The following is a 19,768-nucleotide window of genomic DNA, read 5'->3' as shown; positions in this document are numbered from 1 at the left end:
GGACGTGTCAGAGTGGTTAGTTATGAGCTCCATGTGACCTTTTCTTAAAAATGTGTGTGTTTGTACGTCGGTGAAATACGTTCGCTGACTAAATACGGCGACCGCTGGCCGCAGTCTGATGCGAAGTGGTGCGAACACACGTTTGCTGACTTTATCCGGAACATTAGCTTCATATATAAAATCCTCTGAGGCTGGAAGTTTGTGTAAAACACTGTGCTCCACTGTGCAGCCACCAACAGCACACTTGTCCCTCCGCGTTGACATAATACCGCTCTTCCTCCCTCGCCTGCACTCTCGCAGGGACAAGGTGGAGCTAAGGTGGAGCTCTCGAAGTAAACTTACTGGTGGGGCGGTAACATTCGCGGTGAAATGCGCATGCTGACGTCATAAGCGCAGGGAATTCAACATCGAGTGTTTTATCGCCTATACTTACACTTAGGGGAACCACGAAAACATGATGGAGTATTCTTTTTCCACACTTTGGTGACTGGTAGGGCCCCCAGAGTCCCAAATATAAGTATTAAAATGGTTAAAAAGTTGATTTTGCATAATATGTCCCCTTTAACATATTAAAGAAATCTAGATATCTTATATATATATAAATAGTGTTGAGTTTAAGTTATTTGGTTTTATTTTGTAGTTAATGCAATGTAAAGTGTTACATCGGTATTAATAATAGTCATACTGGGAGGGGGCCCCCAAATCATTTTCAGTTTAGGGCCCCATAAAGGCTTGGACTGGCCCTGTACACACTGTACCTTTTAAAATAGACAATATATTTACAAGCCAATGAAAATTAATTTTTAATGATTTTCGAGGGCTAATAAACTATAATTTATATGATTTTTATGTTAAAACAACATACTTTTGCAACATAATCCAAGAGCAGCTTTAAATAAACACTGAAATGTTCATTTAATGGTATCTGAGTAAAAGTGCAGCACTAGAACTGACATACATAATAGAAAAAACTTCTCTTCCTGTCCTGAGTCTGACTGACACTGTGGACGTGGCAATGCGGAAAACACGGAGAGAGGAGCGCGGAGACGCAGGCGCCTCCTCCACAGACACGGCAGCGGCTCCGCTCTTCCACGTGGACCCTCTCATTGACCACAACACACTCCAGTCTCCGTGGCAGCCGGAGGGAGCAGAGCAGGCAGACGAGGGCGGTGTGTGTGTGTGTGTGTGTGTGTGTGTGTGTGCCGCCGCTGTTGCGCAGTGCAGACTGGGAGGTGCGCAGCTCAGGCAGCTCAGGACTCAGGACAGTGCGGGAGCCGGGAGGGACTGAAGTGTGGAGTCTGATCCAGATGTGAACCTGTGTGAACCCGAATCCTTCCTGAATCCTTCTCACACGCGTTCACCATGCACACAGGTAGGCTCATCATCACCCTCTAACAGAGATGTGATTATGTTTCCTCGTCAGTGTCTAATAATAATAATGATCATGTGACAAACAACCTCACTAATCATTGTTCCAGTTGTCTGCGTGTATGATTGTGTTTATGTGACGCTGCTGCTCAGGCTGTATGATGCAGCTGCAGCTGTGGGTCATGTGAGGCTGCTGAAGCTGCAGTAATACCCTATTCTTCTCCTTCTGTCTTTGGCATAAAGCAGCTCACTGTAACTGTGCACTGCCCACAGCACAAATGAAACAGAGTTGTCTCAGTGGACTGGAGACAGTGGGACAGTGTGGATGGGATATACTGTACACATAAAAGCCACTACTGAGGTTTTACTTCAGTCTACAATTAGGGATGGGACTCAGTATCGGTCCCTGATACTAGTCTATCTCATGCTTCACTATGCACAGACTGTAAAAATGTAAACAAGAATCAGCAAAGGCATTTTAGGTGAGTCATTTTTGGGCTGTTTATTTCTTTACTTCTTTTTGGGAGAACAATATTTGTTACACAGTTGGAGAATTGTGTCTTTGAAATGACTCTGCACAAGTGTGTTGTTAACAGCTTCATAGTTCATAAATGGTCAACCATGACTGTATCGGTAGATACTCGAGTTTGTGATATTGGTATCAGTATCGAACACAAAAAAGTGGTATCATCTAGGGATGGGATGATACCACGAACTACCTACCGATACCGTTATTATTCCAATACAGTCATTTTAGACCATTTATGAACTATGGTACTGTAAACAACACATTAACAACATAATAACAAATATTGTTACACAGTATTTTTATTTGAATTTTAACAGTCGTGAAGCATGCGATATATAGGATTTTTGGATTGTATTGTATTCTACATTTTTATCTGTCTATCCAGTGATTTTGACCAGTATCGGACCGATACCGATATCGATTCCCATCCCTAGTATCATCCCGTCCCTGTCTACAATAATGCAGCAGCCTATGGGGCTGCAGCACAGCTTTTAGACTTAAAGTGAAAATGAAGATTTCATGTCATGATTACCCTGACCCCAATAATTGTGGCTTGCAATATTATTATGATCATTTTCAAATATATACAAATATTAAATAAACTGATTTTAATTTGTAAGCACAAACAAGTGGTGCCTTCTATTTATACTTGACCTTCATTTGGTATGGATGACTCTAAGAGGTTATAGATATAAAAATAACAGATGAACTAATGTTACAGAAAAATCATATACTTTAGCAAAATATGTTATCAACTGTTGTTATACATTTGTAATGTTTGAACATCTCAAAGTGAAAAACAAAGACTCCTCCAGATCATCATAAATAAAGATGTAGGCTCCCCCTTGGGGCATTTCAAAGATTAACCCTTTAATGAAGATCCCAGTAATGGAAATATACATTTATTTAAATACATTTACTGCAAATGCTTTTTATGGAGATGCCTGATAAAATCATATATTGTCCTATATTTATTTGTAGTTCGTTAAGCACAAATGATTATAAGGTTATTATAAGTCGTTTATGTGATATACAGTTGTTTTTATGTCAAATTCTATGATCACTAGCGTTTGGATTGGAATGATGTGACTAAAAGTTGATTTTATGTGTTATATAAATTAGTTTAACTCGTACAACATGTGTATGTAATGCTCAAGCATGTCGTGATTAGCCCTTTTCACAGCAGATCTTTTTAAACATGAAAACACGGGTTTGACCAGTGCTATTGTTCAAGTGTAAAGATAAGTCACACTAAATATTTAACACATTAACCTGTAGGAGCAGTTTTTTTCCTGACAGCTCTGTCATTTTAAACCTGCATACATGTTTGCTGTATTTTCTGTATGTCTTCCAGTTGAGTGATTGTGTAATAATTATACTGTTTGGTCATTCTAATATTGCTAAAACAACAAATCTAATGGTGGCGTAAGACTTTTGCACACATGTACTTTGGCAGAAAAACATTGTAACAATCATACATGTGTTTATATTTCCTATGTGCACTGTGTACACGCGTTGAGCTCGTAACATGTGTTTCCTGTTAGGTGTGTTCATGGAGTCTCACCTGGACAAGTTTGTCCAGTTTGTCATACGCTTCCTTCTGCTCACACACCTGTGCCTGTCTGCACCAGGTCTACCAGGAACAGAAAGGTGAACCCTACAATCATCTCGCCAAATTATTCTCTCACCTTTATTGTTGCTGTGTAAAAAAAAAAAACATGAATGTAAAATAAAAGAGGCTTTTTTTCCCCCCACAATTCATTTGTGCTGTAATATCTTTTGTTATGAATCTCACAGAGAAGAAGCAGCAGAGCTCCACTCTCCTCCTGCAGCACTACACAATCCCTTTGGCTCTGGGGAGGAGGAACGCAGGTGAGTAATGCAGTCTGTTGTTATGGAGGAAGCAGCTAATGTCAATTATCAGTGTGTGGACTTTGGCTGCTGTGTTGTTGGAACGATGGGGACTGAACTACTTGCTGATAAGATTACATGAGCAATAACGCTGAGAAACGTTTCCCTTCACGTTTTTGTTATTGAATTTCCGAGCCAATGTTGTAAGTCGCAGTGTTTTTTGGTATTGGCTAATATTCATTACGTTCACTGGCATGCACAGCGCACTCAGGACAGTTTGAGTCCGACTATAACTACCACATTGTCTGGGTGTGTCTTTAGTTGCACTGCTCTTGGCTGCTTCTCAGCATACAGAGTGCACATACCACACATTAACATGTATATTAATAGTCCGATTTTAGTTGGACTAAGACAATAATTTGGTTTTCTTAATACCATGTGAACCCGTTTATTTGACTAAAATTGATACCTGGATAATGTGATTCATAGTCCGATTAGTCCTGCATGTATACACTTAGTCAGACTAGAGTTGGACTTCTGGCATTCTGTGCATGCACCAAAATTTCCTCCCGGACCTGAAGTAGAAGGAGACAGCGCATTAACTGTTGCAGGACAGTATATACGGCAGCTGCGTCTATCTTCGGACAACACAGCAACCACAAGAACCATGCTCTATCTAATTTGTGTCATAATTAATATGTAAAGTAGGTACGAAACATACAGAAATACAATATGGTCCATCTCAGCGTTTGCTGTTTGTTTTTCTGTGACATAAAGGTCAACAGAAAACTGATTTAATAAGCACTAGTTTATAGGGAGATACAGCGCCACCTACACAGCCAATAAATCAATATTTACTACGGCCTTAGCTCTTTTAAACTGTGCGTGTGAACATACTGACTGACTGATGTTTTATTACCTCAACCCTTTATAAATTGACTCCCAGTGTATTTCTGACCTCAGGTTGCTGCAGAGTTACATTCAGTCCACTCTGAAGGTCGATGGCCAAGGAGGACCTGAAATCAACTCCAGGGAACAAGGTAGACACAGTACCGCCACCTGCTGGTGTGACATCTATATATACTGGCACAGTATATACAGATGTATGCTCTGATCATCAAATACACACACTTTCATTTTCAATTCATTATGTAACGAAGTACGTGTCTGTGTATTTTTTAAAGGTACAGTGTGTAAGAATTAGTGACATCTAATGGCGAGACTGCAAATTGCAACAAACAGAGGACTCCACTCACGCCTCCCTTTCACCGCGGGAAACTATGGTGGCCTTTGCAAACCAGAAAGGATGTTGTTCATCTTCTTTTGTGTTGTAAGCTTCTGCTTAAAATGCAAAATGCATGCACTAGCTTGTTTGTCCTTTCGAGCTGCTGTAGAAACATGGTGGCATAAGACAAATAAAAAGCTTATTCTTAGGCTACGAAAACCAAATTTTTTTATTTTAAAGCAATTACACACCTATACAAACATTGTTATGGCTAATTTATTCAATGTCTGCCAACAACAGACACTCCTAAATGTTACACACTGGACCTTTAAGGTGACAAAGAGATTCTTCAGACTTATTTTTCATTATGCTTTATGCTTGTGTGTGTGTGTGTGTGTGTGTACTTTTTCTTATTGCATGGCACACATGTCCTGTTTTGTGTCAGAGGTGTTCTTCTTGTGTCATCTCTATGACTACGATCGCAGCGGGCTGTTGGATGGCTTGGAGGTAATGAAGCTACTCTCGGACTATAACTCCCATCATGCACCAGGAAAACAGCCCAATGAGTTGGTGAGAAGTGGCTGTGTGTGCATCAGTGTATTAATGTTGATGTTACTGAATATCCAGTTTATCTGACTTGTGTATCTCTCTCCTTCTCCCTATGTGTGTGTTTTCTGAGCTCAGGTGGTGTCCATGGTAGATTACTTACTTCAGACTCAGGATCTCAACCAGGATGGTCTATTAGCTCCTTCAGAGCTGCTGTCTCCCTCATTACCTTACACACAGGTACACACACACACACACACACACACACACTTTTATCCAACACACACGGTATAAGAAAAGCGTGGGGGAAGTGATTTGTTTCACGTCAAATGGTCCATTAAGTTGGTGTCCAATAAAATAATATGATGTGGATGGTGTCATTGCACTTTAGAATCAGTTTTAACATCGTAATGAGATGTTTAATTAAAGTGCTCATGTTGTTTTAGTTTAGTGAACTGTTACTGGTTCAACTCGTTTGTGGCTGACTGCAGTGACGTTACATTCTACTTTTCTCCTCAAAGGACTCCGGCACCAACAATGTAGGTCATCAGGAGCACGAGGAGGTAGCGGAGGAGAAGTTGTCAAACCCCGGTACTGACATGAAAGAGGAAGACAACGTTCAGCCTCAACATGAAGTTGAAGAAGATGAACTCATGAAGCAATTAAGTGAAAATAATGGACAAGCTCCAGCAGCTGATCAGGGTGATCAGGGTCATCAACTGGACGTTCCTGTACATCATGGGCAACCAGAGATATGAATGCTCGCTCACACACACACACGATGGATTAATCACAATAACCGGGGAGAATAAAATGTTCATTTCCTCAAATGGATCTGAATTTTTACAAAACATTTTTGTTAAACATAGAATGTGACGAACAATCACAAGGAGAAGTCTTCCTGTCAACTAATCAAATTCTTTACTGATACAAGCATATTCAGAGTTGTCTAAGGGACAAATGTCCTGAATTTGAGATGCATTATATTCCTTATTGTTAAAATGTAAACCAGCAACAAAATTATGAAAGCTATTGTACTGCATTTGAATGTTTAGTATGCCGTTTATATACTCTGGAAGGTTTGTTTTTTGTAGACACTGTTACAAATTATTACAGACAACACTGGTCGTCTGTAATAATTTTCTTTAAAAAAAAAGAAAAGAAGTTTAAATTGCACATCATATTGTATCAAGCTTCACACTATTTGGATGTAGTATTTTATTTTGACAAGTATTACAATGTTGAGTGTGTAACAAATTATGAAACTGCAGAACAGTACTGTATTCCAAATGAATAAGCCTTACTGTAATTAAATAAGCTGTAACAAGGCTACAAGCTATTAAACTTTTTTTTTTTTTTCAGCCTGTATCTGCAAACTGAAAATGTTTTGTTTGCAGTCTGACAGGTTCACTACTTTCTAAATTCTGTTTGTCTTTTTAAGCATTTGTGGATTTATACAATTGGAGAAAATAAAGCAAATATTACCCCTCCCCCCTCTCACTGTCATTCTTTTTCAGGTTCAGTCTGGCCTCGCCTGCAAAGTTTCATCACCTTAGTCTAGATTCTAAAGTCACATGTTATTTTTAGTTTACGTCCAGTGATCCAGGGATGCATCAACATGTAGACAAGAGGAGCTGGGGATCAAACCCCAACCCTCTGACTAGAAGGTGACCCACTGTACTGATCCGCAGCTACCCTGATTCATCCTTGGGGTCCCTTTACAGTTTGTCAACTTTTTCTTTTTTTGATCATTCTGGTTGTGTTAATGCATACAAAGTTCATGTTTGGCGTAATCTTTAAATTCTAACTTATGTTCCTATACACTGTACGTCTGCAGTGCGCTGCATGTTTCAGATGTTTCCCTGCGCTAACACACCTGATTCATCAATAAGCTCTGCAGAAGCCTGTTAACGAGTCATTCATTGGAACCAGGTGTGCTGAAGCAGGGAAACATGCAGGGTACTGTACACTGTTGTGTTGGACAAAACACTCAGTTTGTGACAGAGTGATAAATGTATTATATTTGACCTGAAGAATGTCCACATTTCACCAACAGGTAACAAAGATCTATCTCTTTTGGCTGGCAGACATATTTTACTTACACTTTCTTAATTTTTGAATAAAAGATGTATTGTTTTTCACACAGAAATTACTTTTATAAAACTTGGAATTCCATCCCCTCCGTTCCCTCCCACTTAAAAAAAACAAACTGGCGTTTAGGGGGTAAAGCGTCTTGTTGTTGCTAGGCAACGGAATAGGACGCAAACATGGCGGAGAGCATGCAGAGTACGGGTTAGTTGGACGTTCACCTCTACTTTGAAATGTTCATGTTCATACAACACTAAGAGAAAGTGACGTCACCTGTGGACTCACCGTTGCACGTTTGCTTTTTTTTGTCCGTCTCTGTCTCCGAGTCAGATGACGTCATGGCGGCTGATGTCCTCATCCTCCACAAGAAGATCACAGCTGCTTTTGAAGCGTTTGACTACAACACGAGCAGCGCAGTGGATGTGCGGTGAGCTGCTGCACATTACAGGAACATTACATATAACATCCCATGATGCTTTGCTGATGGTGAAGTTTTATATTTTTTTGCTTAAAAATTAAAATACACACGTGAAAGAATTAGTGACGTCTAATGGTGAGACTGCAGATTGCAACAAATGGGTGACTTCACATGTATGTAGATGATAAAGTAAATTTATCAGAACCAAGCTACACAAAGGCGGCTCAGTTTCTCACAATTGTCTTTTTCTTTTCTGTCATGTGTTGTGTTTTAGGGAGATTGGCACCATCATCTATTCACTGGGTTGCTTTCCCACTCAGAAAGACATACATGAGTTTATAGCTGAGGTCAGTACAGTCCAAATTTATGTTGTTTTTTTAAATAATATTTTAGATGAAATCAATCATCTTCAACCCAGAGATTCTGTCCCATCCAACCAGGTAGAAGACAATCACACAGGATGTGTCCATCTGGACAAGTTTCTCCCAGCCATGACCCAAGTACTGCTAGAGCACAAGTAAGACACATGTGGTGTTTTGTGCATGTGGTCTGTGTTTGTTGTTTCTGAAACACTTTTAATCTTTTGTTTTGATATTGCTTTCACTTCAAACTTGAAAAAACAATATATCTGGTGACTGTAGCTGGTGCTGTAACACAACCAATAATTCATTATGATGCTGAAGCAGAGACGACAGCCAAACGTGAAAGAGAGTGAAAATGCTGATGGGTAAAGGTGCAATGTATCAGTTTTATTTATAAAATAAAAATATAAAAAAGTCATGATGTGAAACAGGTAAAGGTGTTATTAAAAATGTTAAAGTGTGATTTTCAGTTGGGTCTCACTGAGGGAGTAGATCATTATGAGGTATTGTGTGTAGAATGTTGAGGTAAAAAATGTGGTTAAAAAAAATGCATTTTGTGTGTTTATGTGTGTGCTAGGTTTCCTCCTATCCCTGAGGACACTCTGCTTCAAGCCTTTGAGGTGGGCATGTTTGTGTTGTTATTGTGATTTTAGATTAATATGAGCCATGTGTGTAAATCTTACCAGCTTTTTAATAACACATTTGTAACTAAACACTCAAACTGTCTCACCAGGTTCTGGACAAAGACGAGAAGGGTTACATGAATTCTGAGGATATTACTGAGCTCATGACTAAAGAAGGTAAAGCAGTCTTTTTCTCAGGATAATTTTGTGTGTCCATTCCTCTGTAAAGTAGGAATTACTTATTTGTCTGTTGTCTTTAAACCAGGTGACACCTTCACGCAGGAGGAGATGACGGAGATGCTGACAGCTCTTGCTGATAATGAGGAGAAGAGAATCTATTACAATGATGCAATCAGCCAGTTGACCTTTGACCCAGACATGTAACCAGGGTTAGTGTGTGCATGTTAATGGTTTGTGTTCATGTTGATGTTTTACAGACAATGAATGGACAAACATGTTCAACTTAAATCCTGTGTCAAAATTTGTGTCAACGAACAACCAAAGTATAAAAACGAATGAAAAACACAAACAACACAATGATTGCTTTATCAGCGCAGCATTTTTTATGATCTTGCATTAAATAATCAACATGCATGAAACAGTCAAGCACAGCTTTGGATGGGTTACATGGGAAATCATCTGGAGCCTAAAAATGATGATATGGTCACAAACACGTGCAGTTCTGTGTTTTTAAGCATGAACACATGCAAATGGTTCCATCATAAACTGAGGAATCAGCCTTTTCAATTTTCTTAAACTGTGACAAAGTACTTTGAAAAGAATGTTTTAGGAAAAAAGTGGCAGATACCTCCATTTACGTTTGACTGAAAACTGCACTTAATGTTTTCTTCTGCGATGAGACCCAAACTTTAACCCGCATTGCGCTAATTTCACAGTAATAATGTGACCCGTTACTCTCAGCGTCCAGTCACTGTGTGAGACGAAAAACGTGAGAAAATAAAACAGCAATAGGAACAATATCTGGATGAAAAGCTCCCTTTTCACTAAAAACACCAGTTAACACAAATATGGCTCCATCCATTCACCTTCATCATCAACAAATCAGTACAGTACAATTAAAGTGATTCCTTTACCCTTAGATTCATAGTTTGCATTTCCATTGTAACATAAATAACAGTCTCAAAGGGGAAATATAAATTATATTGCATATTAATGTGAAACCCATTAACATGAAAGAAACTGCAGTTTTGTCTGTGGTGGAATGTTTGATTTAAACAAATAAGTCCAGTTTCTTCTCTAAATATAATTGGAACTTAAAGTGATTTACATCCTAAAAATAATGATGTTGGTCATGTTGGGACAATTTGCAACTTTTTTTTTATCTTTCAAGTGATCTCTGACCCTCTACCAGCCTGGGGGAAAGGTCACTAAATAACTACCTAAACCTAAACCCTAAAAAAGGACAATAACTGGAATAAAACGTGTCAACATGAGCACAACCTTTCAGGTCTTGCAGAGTCGGTTCTAAGCACGGGTGTCCCTCTTCCCCCAAAATATATATCCAACAAACCAAATTGCTTCATCATAAAATAAATAATGTGTGTGAAGTTTCTCATCATAAAATGTAGACTTAATCTTGAATTGCACCATTATTATCAACCAGTCAGAAATTAATTATAGCCATCTGAAACTGGGATTGCAGATTATCTGCATTGGGATATAAATATCTATTGTGAGAAGCCAATTACTTCTATTTATATTGTATATACACACAGTGCTTAACACATTTTTTAGACCACCTGTCATAACAACGAGAAAACACATCTTTCTAGAAATCTTTCAAAAAGTAGTTTGAATGTTATATACCCAAATTAGAGCTAGATCACTGAGCTTCACTGCGAAGTCAGAAACAAATCAAGCATAACATTCAACCACTAAAACTAATTCTGTTCAGGAATGCAATAACTATAATTTGACATCTTAATCAAAAAATAATAATGCGCTTCACTATTTCTTTTATGTAAAACAGTAAATTTGAAAATTCATGGATAACAAAAATGATTCCAGTTACAGAGCTTCTACATACTGGTGTATTGACTATTATAGAAACATAAACATTTATTTTGATCATTACTTATGCTGCATCTTACATTGGGTGGTGGTCTAATAAATGTGTTAAGCACTGTTTAACTATAATAATAAGAGCCCATCAACATCTCTCACTGCCCCCAAGTCAAAGCCAGCCCAAAAACATGAATATTAACTAACAACTGGGAGATAAGATCGTTTCTCTGGTAAACCTGTGTACTACGGCTTTAATAAAGATTCATGATCAGTGGTCAGTACACACTTGTTATTTGGTCCTTTTAAGAGTCATAAACAAACACAAGAGGAAAAAAAACAAGGAAGAAGTTTGACAGGTAATAGAAAAATATGACAAGAAAAATGCAGCGATAACAATCAGGCAAAAGCAGGAGGTGAGACTGAAACAGCACAGAGGTAGAGAAGAAATTTCTGACATCATATCCAGCTACCAACAGTGGTCACTTTGTCTATATTTCCCATTATTGCACAGCCGTCGACACTCCCATAATCCCAACCAATCAAATTCACATTTTTTTTATACATACCTGTGTATGTGTATGTGTAGTGAAAGAATAAAACTGAGGTTTTCAGTTTTACTGAAACTGCCTTATATTTGCTGTGAGGCAGGTGAGATCAAGGGCTTGTTTAATGGCTGAACTTAACATTCAGCCATTTTCAATAATCACTCAACTCTGATCAAGTCTACTGCATAGTAGATTCACACGACAAAGACATTTTAACGGAGAACATAATTAATGGTCTGTAAACAGAGCAGACCTATGATGAATTCAAAGTCTCAATTCACACATCACTTAATAAATACCACGTTAGAAGCTACCAAGACTTTATCCAAACCTGTTCATGATTGATGGTCAAGTCACAAAAGGCCTTTGAGAAATAGAGGACAGGCTTATTAAAATCACTGGAGTCACATATTGGCTACAGTAAAAGAATAGGGCAGTGTCTGCTCAAAGTTTTGGTTTGTAAAAACAAATGAACTTGAAACCTGAGGACTCTGCACACCAGCAGAGACACTAGAGATGGTATTAACTGAAGAAAGTGTTAACATAGGCATTACCCAGTTCACCAAACAACAAATACTTATAATAAGGCAGTTTAACCTCACCAATAACTACTGTTTTCCATCATTTTACCTGTAGGAGTGATAACGAGTTTTCATTATGGTCCACTTAGGCCATGAGCTGCAAGTGTGACAGCACTAGCCTGGTACATTTAACAATCAATACCTTCATTTGCATCTCAGCTACATCAAGTTGCAGTCATGTTAGGTCAAGTCGATGCAAGCATCTAATCAACACAACACACAGACAGAAAGTTTAATGTCCCTGTCTAGATCTGCAGCACAAGCCCTGCGGCTGAGACGTTGTCCCCTCCACCTGCGGTTTGATACACATCAGTGCAAACAAGCACAGGTGCCACACAGATCTCATAGTCTTCCTCGTACCAGCAGCTGACGGGCCTGGTCTCCTGCAGGGGGATACGCTGGCTGCCTTCTCGCCGGCTCACAGAGAATGAGTCGTCCATGATGAGCCTTGCCTTGCTGGGGTCGATGTCATTTGAGCCACAGACATGGCGGTTAGCTGTGAGAGACGCCTTGGCTGTAGCCGACATGGTGTTCTTCCACTTAGAGCCACGGGTCACGATCATAGCCTGAAAGGCCAGTGTATGGACGTGGAGTCGGGTCAGTGACTTACCCTCGGCTGTGGTGCTGTTTGTGTCGCTGGCATCCTTGTTGCGCTTGTTAAGAATGCGATAGACCTCCCTCATCTGGTCCAGGACCGTGGCTACACGAGGGTTTGGGTCAGATAGCACAGTGATGGTGGAGCCTTTCAGCAGACTGAGCAGGTTGGGCAACTCCTGTTCGTTCATCCCCATAGAGTCAGCCTGAGAAAACAGCAGCAGGATGATGATTTCTCAGACACACAAACACAGTGCTGTTGCACTAGATGGTACAAAGCTAATACTACCCTTGCATTTAATATGGTATGTACAATACAGATGAATATGGCCAAGTATGTGGCGTCTCCTCCTAGTTTTAATACAATCTCCCTTTAAGAGTGTACTCTTTTCTACTTTAAATGTGTAAAAATTCTGTTGGATAATCGTCTCTTTGCATTCTGACAAATTTGTGTCAACTAATGTGAGAAGTCATTTAACTGTTCAGTTATACATACATGAGGAATGATATAGTGAAGCAAGTCTTCCATGATACTCTCTTCTACAAAACTAGCCATCTCAAAATGAATGCCGATCTGTGGGGATGAGGAGGACAGCAGGTCGGCCAGGCGGGAAAATAGAGCGTCTCTTTCACCTAAAATGATCAAAAACGACAAACATAAAATTCAGCCACCCAGTTGTAAACCACTTACCACTGAGTTACTTGTCAACTCATATTCCAAGATCTTCTCAGCAAACATAAGATAAATGAATGAATGACTGAATGACCAATCTTTAAATATCACACTTTCCACATCATGCAGAAACCAAAAGCTTTCATCAGTTTCTTCTTACCTGACTGGAAGGGGAAGTTGTCCATCATCTGCAGCCCACCCACCACCAACAGATCTGGTGTGAAGTCTTCAAGTTCCTTGGCAAACTCCTCCATGGAGGCTAGGTAGGGGTTGTGGTCATCGCTGTGAACGATGTATCTACAGAGCATGGACACATGCAAAACCAAGAACAGACCGCACCTTTAGAGCCTTAAATGTATACAGAGCTATGAAGACATAAACCAAAAGTTAAATGAGTGAATGAGTCTCCCGTGACAACAGATACATGATTCCCAAGATTATTAACGCACCTGTTGGCTCTACGTGAGGTATAGTGACCCCAGTTGGCTCCTGAAGGATACTCGAGGATCAGATGGATGTCTGGCTCGTCTACAGTATTTCCTGTCACTGCAAAGAGAAGGGCAGGTAATGAGAGTGGAGATAACAGGAGTGAGAAACAGGCTGAATCTCAATGCCCCCATCCAAGGAACTCAAGCCTCAACCATCACCCACCTACTGGCACTATAAGTAGGTGTAAGTGGAAAGTAATCGAGTGAAAGACTGTAGACGGGAAAGGTGTTAAATCATTTTTATGTGATGAAAACAAAGGGAGTGAGAGGAATTCAGTGTGTGTGTTTACCTGTGATGTGCTGGGACAGGACCTCAGCAAAGTCAGTGCTAAAGCTTCCCCCGAGCAACACATCACATCCTTCTGTTGCCATGCGACCAGCCATGACCGGAGCATTGCCACCTACTGACCATCTGTTACCAGGGAGGTCACGGGATGCCTCTACCAGCTCACTGAAGAGGGTGTCATTTGATATAAAACGCCTGCAACAGAGAGAAATGACAACATGGTGAAACAAAGTTCAAAGTGAGGAGAAAAGCATCAACATTTACTTTTCTTTTGTATTATTAATCAATCATTTCGAAATATCTTTTCAGCATCATATATAGGCAGTGATGTTGGAGAACTATAGAGAACTATATTTCTTCACCTCCTCTAGACTGTATTTACACAGTTTTGTTTGGATTTGAGCTCTGGCAAGGACTCCCTATGCTGCATAGAAACTCACAAAAAAGAAAAAAGGAGTCTAAAAGATAGTCTGACAATTAATGCAATACAGCATATGTCAATATGGGAGGACATGGGGCTCAGAAAAGAGAGCCTCCATTCCAAAACATTAGTGATGTGGGGAACTTTTTTAGTGACCTTCTACAACAGAATTTTGTCTCATGTTTTGAAATAAATAGAATAGTGGTTTTCAAACTTTTTATTCCAAGAACCACCTGAGAGAATATTGAGCTCTTGAAGTAACACCATTAAAGCCAACCTGTGTAAATAGGCCGAGCAAAATCAGCTACAGACTTTTCATAGGAGGCAGATTTATTTCCAATAAGATAATTTGTTCTCTCATCCTACTGTTAGAAAGTGTTTCTAACACATTTCAAAAAACACACAAGAAATACTAAATTGTCTAGGGTTCTAATGTCACACAGTGAACAAAGGCTCACATGCGTCAGAACAGGTACTAAGAATGACTGTAACTAAATGAATTCCAAATTTATGCAAAGCTTTTATTTGGCTGCCATTCATGTATGAAACGAAAAGGAAAACTCACCAAACCAGTCCTAAACTTGGGTATTCAAATATTCACATGAACACACAGTACTATATCTGGCCTACTGCAAAGAGGAAAAATGACATGAGAACAACTTGTATTCACCACTTACTCTGCAGCAGCTCCGGGTGCAAAGAAATAGGCAAAGCTCTGAGCCAACTGTTCTGTGTTTTCTATATAGTCATGATGTAGGGGCTGGTTTGTGGGAGAGAGGCCAATCTTATTGAGCAATGATACCCCATCCACTATCAGGTCAACACAGCCTCCAAAACCTGAGCATGAAAGAGAGGGGCAGAGAGAAAAACAAAACATAAAATCAGGCATTTTCACAGCCAAACATCAATAAGAGAGACATATAGATATGAAGGGGAGAGTAAAAACACTGTTTCACAAATACATTATCTTCAAGGGTTGTAATTGATCTCACACTGGATTTAGTTTTATTACAATTTAATATCAGATGACGGACAGTTTTTTTAAATGAATACCGTCACTATAACAGGCTACAAGGCTGAGCTTCAGTTATGAGGACCACTTTTGCAGTACGATTGTCTCATGGTCTCAAAGGACAGGATTTCATGATAAGATTATGACAGACGGTATGCAGACTGATCACACTGACAAAGGTGTTTGCTGATGAGCATTCCCACCCTTTATAAATATTGAATGTTTTCTTTTAACAGTGGAGGCAAATGAAATACAATTAAGCAAAATGCAGGTTTCAATTGATTAATAATCAGTACAGATGGCTTAATACCACCTTTTTTAGTCTGATACCAATATCACAACCGTGAGTATCTACTGATACCAATATCAATATCAATACAGTCTATTTAACTATGAAACAGTTACATTACATTTGTAGTGATGCATTTACCATGTAACCATAACCAGTCTTAAAAAAACACAGTGCCATGTATTCTGCCGAGTCATGCTGATGAATGTACAAATATTGCTGCTGCTTATTATTCAAAACTTGCTAGAATAGTAATTATATGGGTTTTTACATGGTTTTCAGTTTGGTATGGCTCCTCCGTAATAATAAATGACTAAACTATTTATCAAAGATTACAATAATACATTTTTACCTCACGCTGTCATTTTCCCCCCAGCATTTTCTAACATGCTGTGGACATCTACTACTAATAATAATAATAATAGAACTGTAAGAATGAAGCAACTGAGTAATACTTTGTGAAAATAATTCATAATTGCAGCCCACAATAATACAAGTATAAACAAATTATTATGAGGCTAATTCCAAATGAATTAAATGTAAATGTGCAGCCACTACAACTACACAGTGTGGTTAAAGTAACAGTATGAAGAGCTAATCATCTCCATTTGACATTGTTCTGTTAATTAACTTTGACAGCGGTTAAGTAAAAGATTCGTTCCGTTTCTGGAATATTCTCTGACAACATCAAGAGTCACTATGAGTCCCTGATGAACCCACGTTAGCACAGCTAAGCTAGTCGTTAGCTAGTTCTCCCCTTACCGACAGCCACTCTCGGTCTGACGACGTCGTTTATCCCGACTTTCCGTTCAGCCCGCAGCAGTGAGGACAGGACCCTGTCCAGCCGGTCGTCCAGAACCTCATTCTGTGGTGAGCGGAACCACACGGCCAAAAGGAACGCGAGCAGGGACAAAAGGGGCGCGTATTTCACCCACGAAACCCTGCCACCCACCTCCATCTGTAGTCTGCATGCAATTGCTACTTGTGCTCGTTGTTTGAACAGATGCTGACCACCACCACCTTCTGAAAACAAGAGCCGCGCTTTAAGGGGTCGGTTTGTTTTGTGAAGCGGCGTGTCCCTCAGCCCGAATGGGATTGTGCAAGATCCAAGAAATCAGATGTTTAAAACCGTCACCACACATAAGCACCTACTGTAGATACTATGCTTTTCTTATATTATTATAACCGCATATTATTAAGAAACATACTACTGAGGCTTCTTTGACTTACTTTTGTAACCGAAGCACCGCTCTCCAGTTTGGGAAATAGGCGGACGCCGATATCTAAAACAAGCACATTTCTGTAATCTACCACGGAGGGGAGTGTTTGTTTTTGCTGACAACAAGGCGGAAGTGTCAAAGTTTGAAGCGTGTACTATGAATTTTATAATTTTTTTTAAACTATTGTTAATCTGTTTAAACGTTGGTATTTTGTTAACTTACAGTTTGAGCTGAAAGTAAAAACAATGCTGCTGTACCATCATTTATAACTGATGATTGAAAAACCACCCTTCCCTTTCAACTGTACACATGTAGCCTTCAATTAGCATCAACCCCTTTAAAGATATTACATTTGTCCATAACAGGCTATTGTAAAAATATAGCAGTTTTTAGAATTACTTTTTTGTCACATTAAAACTTATTTTGGACGAGATACTGACCTATGACACTTTTTCATATTTTGGACAACATACTAACCTGTGACTTTTTTGTCGCATTTTGAACAGATTTTGGGTAAGATACTAACCTATGACTTTTTTTTCAAATTTTGGACGACATATGACATTTTTTTCAAGTTTTGGACGCGTTTTTTCACATTTTGTATAACATTTTGTTTACATTTTCGACAACATTTGTATGACTTTTTTCACATTTTGGACGACATACTAACCTATGACTTTTTTGTCACATTTTGGACAGGTTTTGGACGAGATACTAACCTATGCCTTTTTTTCACATTTTGGACAACATACAAATCGGTCAAAAAAGTCATAGTATGTCCTCCAAAATCGGTCAAAAAAGTCATAGTATAGTATGTCGTCCAAAATCAGTCAAAAAACTCATAGTATAGTATGTCATCCTAAATCACCCAAAAAACTCATAGTATAGTATGTCGTCCAAAATCACCCAAAAAACTCATAGTATAGTATGTCGTCCAAAATCGGTCAAAAATGTCATAGTATAGTAAGTCGTTCAATATCACCCAAAAAAGTCATAGTATAGTATGTCATCCAAAATTGGTCAAAAAAGTCATAGTATAGTATGTCGTCCAAAATCACCCAAACAAGTAATAGTATAGTATGTCGTCCAGAATCACCCAAAAAATGTCATAGTATAGTATGTCGTCCAAAATCGATCAAAAATGTCATAGTATAGTATCTCGTCCAAAATCGGTCAAAAAAGTCATAGTATAGTATGTCGTCCAAAATGGGTCAAAAATTCCATAGTATTGTATGTTGTCCAAAATCGGTCAAAAAAGTCATAGTATAGTATGTCGTCCAAAATCGGTCAAAAATGTCATAGTATAGTGTGTCGTCCAAAATCGGTCAAAAAAGTCATAGTATAGTATGTCGTCCAAAATCAGTCAAAAATGTCATAGTATAGTTTGTCGTCCAAAATCGGTCAAAAAAGTCATAGTATAGTATGTCTTCAATAATCGGTCAAAAAAGTCATAGTATATTATGTCGTCAAAAATCGGTCAAAAACGTCATAGTAAAGTATGTCGTCAAAAATCGGTCAAAAACGTCATAGTATTGTATGTCGTCCAAAATCACCCAAAAAAGTCATAGAATAGTATGTTGTCGAAAATCGGTCAAAAAAGTCATAGTATAGTATGTCGTCCAAAATTGGTCAAAAAAGTCATAGTATAGTAGGTCGTCTGAAGTCACACAAAAATGTCATAGTATAGTAAGTCGTTCAAAATCGGTCAAAAAAGTCATAGTATAGTATGTTGTCCGAAATCACTCGAAAAGTCATAGTATTGTATGTCGTCTAAAATCTGTCAAAAAAGTCACAGTATAGTATGTCGTCCAAAATCACCCAAAAAAGTCATAGTATAGTATGTCGTCCAAAATCGGTCAAAAAAGTCACAGTATAGTATGTCGTCCAAAATCACCCAAAAAAGTCATAGTATAGTATGTTGTCCAAAGTCACACAAAAATGTCATAGTATAGTATGTCGTCAAAATCACCCAAAAAAGTCATAGTATAGTATGTCGTCCAAAATCGGTCTAAATGTCATAGTATAGTATGTCGTCCAAAATCGGTCAAAAAAGTCATAGTATAGTATGTCGCCCAAAATCACCCACAAAAGTCATAGTATAGTATGTCGTCCAAAATCACCCAAAAAAGTCATAGTATAGTATGTCTTCAAAAATCGGTCAAAAAAGTCATAGTATATTATGTCGTCAAAAATCGGTCAAAAACGTCATAGTATAGTATGTCGTCAAAAATCGGTCAAAAACGTCATAGTATAGTATGTCTTCAAAAATCGGTCAAAAAAGTCCTAGTATATTATGTCGTCAAAAATCGGTCAAAAAAGTCATAGTATAGTATGTTGTCCAAAATCGGTCAAAAATGTCATAGTATAGTATGTCGTCCAAAATCGGTCAAAAACGTCATAGTATAGTATGTCGTCCAAAATCGGTCAAAAACGTCATAGTATAGTATGTTGTCCAAAATCGGTCAAAAATGTCATAGTAAAGTATGTCGTCCAAAATCGGTCAAAAAAGTCCTAGTATATTATGTCGTCAAAAATCGGTCAAAAACTTCATAGTATAGTATGTCGTCCAAAATCAGTCAAAAATGTCATAGTATTGTATGTCGTCCAAAATCACCCAAAAAAGT

At 38.6% G+C, this 19,768-nt stretch overlaps 3 protein-coding genes across 3 annotated transcripts; 2 read left to right on the top strand and 1 right to left on the bottom strand.

The window, feature by feature from the left end:
• The first annotated feature begins 1,181 nt into the window (after nt 1–1,181).
• cgref1 (cell growth regulator with EF-hand domain 1) lies at nt 1,182–7,009 on the top strand. Its single transcript, XM_058629808.1, has 7 exons — nt 1,182–1,372; nt 3,442–3,547; nt 3,695–3,769; nt 4,712–4,788; nt 5,419–5,543; nt 5,658–5,759; nt 6,041–7,009. Exons 1-7 carry the CDS (start codon nt 1,363–1,365, stop codon nt 6,275–6,277), a joined length of 732 nt encoding a protein of 243 aa, XP_058485791.1. The 5' UTR covers nt 1,182–1,362; the 3' UTR covers nt 6,278–7,009.
• A 757-nt stretch (nt 7,010–7,766) lies between these two features.
• efcab2 (EF-hand calcium binding domain 2) lies at nt 7,767–9,478 on the top strand. The gene is made up of 7 exons (XM_058629812.1): nt 7,767–7,811; nt 7,938–8,034; nt 8,300–8,372; nt 8,466–8,542; nt 8,965–9,007; nt 9,121–9,187; nt 9,276–9,478. Exons 1-7 carry the CDS (start codon nt 7,787–7,789, stop codon nt 9,392–9,394), a joined length of 501 nt encoding a protein of 166 aa, XP_058485795.1. The 5' UTR covers nt 7,767–7,786; the 3' UTR covers nt 9,395–9,478.
• Nucleotides 9,479–9,550: 72 nt separating this feature from the next.
• On the bottom strand, nt 9,551–16,940 carry adpgk2 (ADP-dependent glucokinase 2). The gene is made up of 7 exons (XM_058629806.1): nt 16,687–16,940; nt 15,301–15,460; nt 14,207–14,397; nt 13,878–13,974; nt 13,589–13,725; nt 13,252–13,388; nt 9,551–12,961 (listed from the first exon to the last, which is right to left on the bottom strand). Exons 1-7 carry the CDS (start codon nt 16,880–16,882, stop codon nt 12,407–12,409), a joined length of 1,473 nt encoding a protein of 490 aa, XP_058485789.1. The 5' UTR covers nt 16,883–16,940; the 3' UTR covers nt 9,551–12,406.
• Nucleotides 16,941–19,768: the final 2,828 nt, after the last annotated feature.

This window comes from Solea solea, chromosome 5 (genome assembly GCF_958295425.1).
Source record: "Solea solea chromosome 5, fSolSol10.1, whole genome shotgun sequence".
In the NCBI taxonomy this organism is placed as follows: domain Eukaryota; kingdom Metazoa; phylum Chordata; class Actinopteri; order Pleuronectiformes; family Soleidae; genus Solea; species Solea solea.
This window is presented reverse-complemented; position numbering and strand designations above follow the sequence as displayed.

Coding starts and splice junctions, on each gene's coding strand:
- cgref1 (XM_058629808.1), top strand. Junction 3,548..3,694: donor GGTCTACCAGGAACAGAAAG/GTGAACCCTACA, acceptor TGAATCTCACAG/AGAAGAAGCAGCAGAGCTCC. Junction 3,770..4,711: donor TCTGGGGAGGAGGAACGCAG/GTGAGTAATGCA, acceptor TTCTGACCTCAG/GTTGCTGCAGAGTTACATTC.
- efcab2 (XM_058629812.1), top strand. CDS start 7,787: ATGGCGGAGAGCATGCAGAGTACGG. Junction 8,373..8,465: donor TACATGAGTTTATAGCTGAG/GTCAGTACAGTC, acceptor CCATCCAACCAG/GTAGAAGACAATCACACAGG. Junction 9,008..9,120: donor CTCTGCTTCAAGCCTTTGAG/GTGGGCATGTTT, acceptor CTGTCTCACCAG/GTTCTGGACAAAGACGAGAA.
- adpgk2 (XM_058629806.1), bottom strand. CDS start 16,882: ATGGAGGTGGGTGGCAGGGTTTCGTGGGTGAAATACGCGCCCCTTTTG. Junction 13,726..13,877: donor ACCTCACGTAGAGCCAACAG/GTGCGTTAATAA, acceptor CATGCTCTGTAG/ATACATCGTTCACAGCGATG. Junction 12,962..13,251: donor TTCACTATATCATTCCTCAT/GTATGTATAACT, acceptor CTGTTTTCTCAG/GCTGACTCTATGGGGATGAA.